Source organism: Cervus elaphus, chromosome 8 (genome assembly GCF_910594005.1).
Source record: "Cervus elaphus chromosome 8, mCerEla1.1, whole genome shotgun sequence".
NCBI classification, from domain to species: Eukaryota; Metazoa; Chordata; class Mammalia; order Artiodactyla; family Cervidae; genus Cervus; species Cervus elaphus.
The window spans coordinates 971,272-977,271 of NC_057822.1; the positions used below are offsets into that span (position 1 = coordinate 971,272).

General features: G+C 63.5%; 1 protein-coding gene across 2 annotated transcripts in view; it reads left to right on the forward strand.

Annotated features, from left to right (window-relative positions):
• The window catches only part of PADI1 (peptidyl arginine deiminase 1), a 41,731-nt gene extending 36,285 nt beyond the window's left edge, over positions 1–5,446 (forward strand). For both annotated transcript variants that reach the window (XM_043908943.1, XM_043908944.1), the window contains exons 14-16: positions 65–144; positions 831–956; positions 3,544–5,446. In XM_043908943.1, the coding sequence (XP_043764878.1) occupies positions 65–144; positions 831–956; positions 3,544–3,777 (440 nt within the window). In that variant the 3' untranslated portion in view covers positions 3,778–5,446. The remainder of the gene's footprint in view (positions 1–64; positions 145–830; positions 957–3,543) is intronic.
• Positions 5,447–6,000: the final 554 nt, after the last annotated feature.

Consider the following 6,000-nt stretch of genomic DNA (forward strand, 5'->3'; position numbering starts at 1 on the left):
TACGCAGCCCAGGCCCAAGGCGGCCCAAGGCAGTACTGAGCCTACAGCCTTGTTTCTCTTGCAGGCTTAGAGAACCAGGTAAAGAGAAGCATTAATGAGATGCTGGCAGACAGGCATCTCAGGAATGACAACCTCTACGCACAGGTGAGGGGAGTGGAGGGGGCAGCAGCCCCGGGAACCGCTGGGGTGGGGACAAGGGGTTCCTCCGGGACCCCTGACTCTCCTGGGCTCTGCTGAGGCCTGTGGGCAGGGCAGGCCCTCTCTCTCGGGCACCCACATTCTGATGGAACAGCCTGACGGGGGAGATCTTGGTCCATTCTGGGGAAGCGATGGGCTTCTATGGAGTAACGTTGACTCCCCCGAGAAGTGTTGTGAGACGGGAGAGGTGGGGGTCTGCGGGGGTGAGGGGTGGGATGCTGGGGGTCTGGGAGACTTACTGAGGAGACGGGTGGGAGGAGGCCCCAGGAGGGGGGCTCATGCCTGCGTGTGCCCGGGGCAGGCCTGGCACAGAGCCCACGCCGTCAGTGGGAGGAGGCCGCCTTCTCCCCTGCCTGCTGAGCCGGGCGAGAGCGTGAGCCTGGCTGTGGCTGGTGGATGGCAGCAGGCACTCGGGGAAGCAGAAACCGCCGGGTGCAAACCCCAGGCCCACTCCTTCCTCGCTCTGTGCCCTTGGGCAGGTCACCCCAGCCTCAGGGTCCCATCTGGGGTAGCAGTGGCAGAAAGCTGTCCTGAGGCTCACACGAGCTAAAGGGCGCGGGAGGCCTGCGTGGCTCAGCTGACGTTGCCCCTTCCCGGCTCCCTGGGCCCCGGGGCCTCTCCCGCGCCCCCAGAGGTGCATCGACTGGAACCGGGAGGTGCTGAAGCGGGAGCTGGGCCTCAGCGAGCCGGACATCGTGGACATCCCGCAGCTGTTCTCCCTGAAGGGCGCCTACGCAGAAGCCTTCTTCCCCGACATGGTGAGGGCGCCGAGGGAGGTGGGGTTCCTTCCGCCCCAGGGGCCAGGGGTCCTGACAGACGGTCAGTCGGGGGTCCGGGGGAGAAGCCCTCCCTGTCCGAGGGCCTCTGCCGGGCTCGCCTTTGGGGGCAGATAAAGGACATCTCCATCACTAGTTCCCACTGGGGTGACTTTGCCCGCCTCGGGGCACTTTGCCCCACGAAGAGGATGCCACAGCATCTGGTGGGCGGAGGCCACGGAAGCGGCCAGACACCCTGCAGTGCCCAGGGCGGCCCCAGGATGGAGCGCTTTTCCCCTGAAAATGGGAGCAGGAGCCTGGTTTGGGTCCAGTGCTCCAAGCTTTTGCTCAGGGGCCTCGGCTGCCTGCCCTGCTCCCCAGGGGCACCCTGGCCGTAACGCGGGCAGCTGAGCAGCAGACGAGCCGTTGGGATCTCACAGCTGGGGTCCCTGGGAGGGGCCTGAACGATGAGGAGGGCACAGCCCTGCCCAGAGTGGCCCTTCAACCCTGGGAAAGGATGCGGAGGCATCGGCAACAGCAAGTGGGGGCTCCCAGGACGGGAGACCCTCCCCCTTCAGCCTCTAGCTCGAATCCCTGTCGCTGGACAAGCCAAGGACGGGGCGTGAATCGTGAGGTCCTGATTGGATTCAGGCAGGACCACGTTCACTCTTCACCCCTCGCTGTGGGCTCCCTGTAGAGACTCTGGAGATAGGGCTTCACACCCTCGGTCCTGCTGATACTCGGAGCTGAAGACTCTCTCTGCTGGGGGTGGGGGATGCCCTGTGCATCGTAGGATGGTTGCAAAGCACCCCAAAAGGGAACATCGCCCCAGCTGAGAACCGCTGCTCTGAGATGTCAGAACCTTCTCGGACGCCGGAAGCCTTCTACGTCTGTGACACGGAAGCCGCCACGTGTGGCTTCTGAGTGCTTCGGATGTGGCCAGTGCGACCGAAGAGCAAATTTCTACTCAGTCAGCACCACTTGTGGCTAATGCCACTGCAGCAGGCGCCAGAGCCCCAGAGGTCGGCCTGGCTCGGCTCTGCTGAGGGTGGGGGAGGCCACGGCTGTGGTCGCCCTCCCTGGGCTGCGGCCTTGTCCACACCTGCGGGGGGCCCCCTCCCCGAAACGCAGCCCTTTGTAGGACTCTCCCGGCTTCAGGGCAGGCCCAGCGAGAGGATCCCAGTGTGTCCTCACCGGAGGGCTCTCAGGGAACGCTCAGTTAACCCCCGTTTGTCAGATGCGGGGAGAGGCCGTTGGAGCACAGAGGCCATTGCCTGGGGTCTCCAGGGAGCAGATGGACCGGCCTGCTGTCCCGAGTCCTCGGGGAGTAGGGCTGAGCTGGCCGCGGCCCTGAATGCCACCCCTGGGCCCCCCCGCTCTGTGCCCCTCTGCAAACCCCCCTCCATCCCTGACGTTCCAGCCCGTTAGCGGGCGGCGAGGCAGTGCAGGTCGAGGCCTCGGGACTGCCGCCACCAGACCTTCCAGCTCCACGTGGTCCCGGCAGCGCACGGCCCTGCAGGGCAGGCTGGAGGGAGCGGGGCCGGGGGCGTGGCGCGTGTCAGGGCGGCCCACCCGACCCCGAGATGACCCAGTCAGTGTCCCCTCTGAACACCACGGACAGCTCCTCCTGCCGGCCGTCGGGGCCAGACGCTACCTCTGAGAAGCCTCCGCTGCCTGCAACGGGCAGATTTCCCTTCTCTGTGTTAGGGCCCCCGCCAGGGAAGCAGACACGTCACTGGAGACAAACAGCTGCCCCGAGGGGCTCTCAGCCCCTTGCCCCAGCCCCTCAGTGCCCCTGGCCGCCGCAGGGCTACACTCTGGCAGAAGACAGGGAGCGCGGTATCGGCGTGAGTCAGGCCTGAGTCACACGTCAGTCTCCCTGTCCCCTGCTTGTGCCCTCATTACATTACTTAACCTGTCCAAGGCATGACAGCCTCTCAGGGAGGCTGTGCGGTTTAGCGATGCTACACCCGGCACAGAGAGCGTGCTCAGGCAACGGGGACACCTACCAGGGCTTCCGGGAGCGGCTGAGCACAATGCGTTCTGCACAGACGCGCCACGCCTGTGACCCGCGCACCCTGTAGACGGGTGCTTTTGCTCGACAAGTTTTCTGGCAGATGATGGTCAAGTCTTGTTCTAACAGAACTGTCATCTAATCTGATACGAGGAAAATGTTTGAGGAAGGGTGACTTTTATCGATGTGACGTTATCATGTATGTTACTGGCAGCGCTGCCTGTTACTATTATTACTTTTTAATTCTTTGGCCATGCCGAGTGGCATGCGGGATCTTAGTTCCCTGACCAGGGATCAAAGCCACACCCCTCATACTGACAGCACAGAATCTTAACCACGGGGCTGCCAGGGAAACACCAAGCCCTGCCTGTTATCAACCCTCTCTTCCAACTATGAATCTGTATCTTTGCTGCTTCCAGAGGCCCTAGTTCCTGAGTGAGGGCCGCCCTTGGTGGCGGGGGATGAGAGATGAGATGAGCGGGCCCTGGGGGTGGGGCTGCCCGAACCTGCACCGAGAAGGGCCCGGATGTAGAGCGGCCCCAGCCAGCCAGGCTCTCTCTCGCCCCCTCTCTGCAGGTGAACATGGTGGTGATGGGGAAGCACCTGGGCATCCCCAAGCCCTTCGGGCCCATCATCAACGGGCGCTGCTGCCTGGAGGAGAAGGTGCGGTCCCTGCTGGAGCCGCTGGGCCTCCACTGCGTCTTCATCGACGACTACTTGTCCTACCACAAGCTGCTCGGGGAGATCCACTGCGGCACCAACGTGCGCCGGAAGCCCTTCCCTTTCAAGTGGTGGCACGTGGTGCCCTGAGCCGGCCCCGCCCGGCGTCCTCCCGACCCCCCCGCCAAGGAAGCCAGCCAGGGTGAAGAGCCTCCACCTGGCCGCCATCCTCGGGGGGGCCTTGCGTGCCTCCCCCGAGCGCCCCCAAGCGTGCTGGTCACGGGTACCAGGATACAGCGGTGGGCACCGCACCCTCAGCTCGAGAGGGACGGCCCTCCTTGCCCCCTTGCCTCTTCGCCACCCACGGCTCCCAAAGGTTCCGGAGACGGTCAGCAGCCTTAGAACAGTCCAGGATGACCACACGTTCCCTCAGGGGGTGCCCCAACTTCAGTTGCTCCCCCTCTGTTCTGAGATGATTCCCTCCATGTTTGCACCAAGAATGGGGCCCACAGGGCCTGGGCCCTGGGTTTAGCTCACCTGTGACTCGAGTAAGATCAGGAAGCGGGATTTGGGGCCCCTCTTTCCTTTACCAGCTATTGGTTCCTGCAGGGGACCCCCAGGCTGTAACCTCCAGGCACCCCTCAGCCATATTTACATAGGCAAATCAGGACAGAAAAACTCGGTGTCCGTGGGCCTGTTATAAAAGGAAAAGGCATCAAAACCCCTTTTAATGCCTGACTCCATTCTCAGAAGGGTGCTTGTTTCCGGTTTGGAAAGCCTTTAATTACCCATGCCGGCTGCTTCCGGCTCAAACAACACAGAGGCCAAAGCGAGGAGGCAGGCCGGGCGGGAGTGGGGAGGCCGGCCGGCAAAGGGGCCCGAGGCCCAGGGAGACTCCCTGGACCTGCTTCCGCCCCCGCGGCCTCCCAGGCTTTGAAGTCTGGGCTCCAGGTGCGATGAGGCCTGGCTGATCCAGATCCAGCAAGGAGGGGAGGCCCCGATGTCGGAAGAGGGTGGGAAGGACCATTAGGTTATCTCTGCGGGTGCGGTTTAATTTCCTGTAATAGCCCTTAATTATTCCCCTCCGCTCTGCAGGCAGTGGGAGGGAAGGCTTGCCCAGTCTGTCTCAGCAGCTCTAAGACCCGGCTTGCGGCTTGGGTTCCACCTGTGAGGAAGGCCCCTGGCAGGCCTGTGTGTCCCCCGGGGAGGGAAGGCAGAGCTGCCTCGGGGCGCTGGCAGCCTGGCCCGGGGGGAGGGCACAGGCGGGCGGGCGGCGCGCGGGGTCAGCAGGGGCGGGAGGGAACGGGCCTGCCGTCCTGCCCCCAGTCTCGGGGGCCAGCTCCGAAGCTCCGAGCCCCTGGTTCCCGCTGAGACTCAGACTGAGCCTCCTGCCCTTTAAACCCTCTTAACCGCGGACCACTTGGCCATCAGAGGCGCGACCACACATGTGAACCTGAGGAAAGCGGAGCTGCTCTGGTTTCGGGGGCGGGGCGGTACCTGGCTCCTCCCCCTCCAGGAGGCTCCTTGGAACCCAGTTTACACGCCCTGGTCTGACCTCTGCGCTTTCCGCTCACCATCCTGATGCCCCCGGGCAGAGCCCAGAGGGAAGGCAGCTCTGCAGCTGCCGAAGGCGTGCAGCCGGGGTTCCCGGGGAAAGGGCCGCGGGGGAGGGGAGCGGGCGTGGCAGAGGACGGGAGGGCGGGGCGGGCCTTCCGGAGGGCACTGGGGGCCACGAGCTCTGGAAGCGGGTGGGGCCGATGTTCCCTCTGAGAATGTTCCGGGTGACCGGTCACCTTCCTTCTGATGAATAAAAATGTCAACACGCATGTCTTCCAGTGCCCGTCTCTTAGCTTCTGTTCTCTGGGCCGTGAGCAGGAGGGGAGGGAAGTCACGGTGGTGGAGATGGCGGGGTTGGGGGGTGGGGTGGGGGAGTGCTGTTTTCAGTTCCACCCACTGTGCCATCAGCTCCTTGGCTCAACTTCCGCTGGCCATGGGCAGCTCCTACCCAGCGGGGAGAGCCCCCAGTGCCAGGCAGGCAGGCTGACGCAGCAGAATGGCTGGCACATGCCCGTTGCGTGAGGTTTCCTGCTTTGCTAAGATGCTTATCAGAGGAGGGTGGGTCCTATCTCTTCACCCCTCTCCCTTCCCTGGGCTGTCTCCTCCCTCTCTCAGAGGGCAGGGGGGCTGTCGGCCAAGTGGGAGAGTCCCCAGCAGGACTGATGTTCAGGGCCACAGGCCACTGTAATTCCCTTTCATTCCTGCCTGGAAACCTACTAAGCTATGTAGCCTCAGTGGTCTGATTTCAGAGGCCTGAAAATATCCTACATATTTGGTTCTGCCTTAAATTGCTCCTTTGACACTCGCTCACTCTTT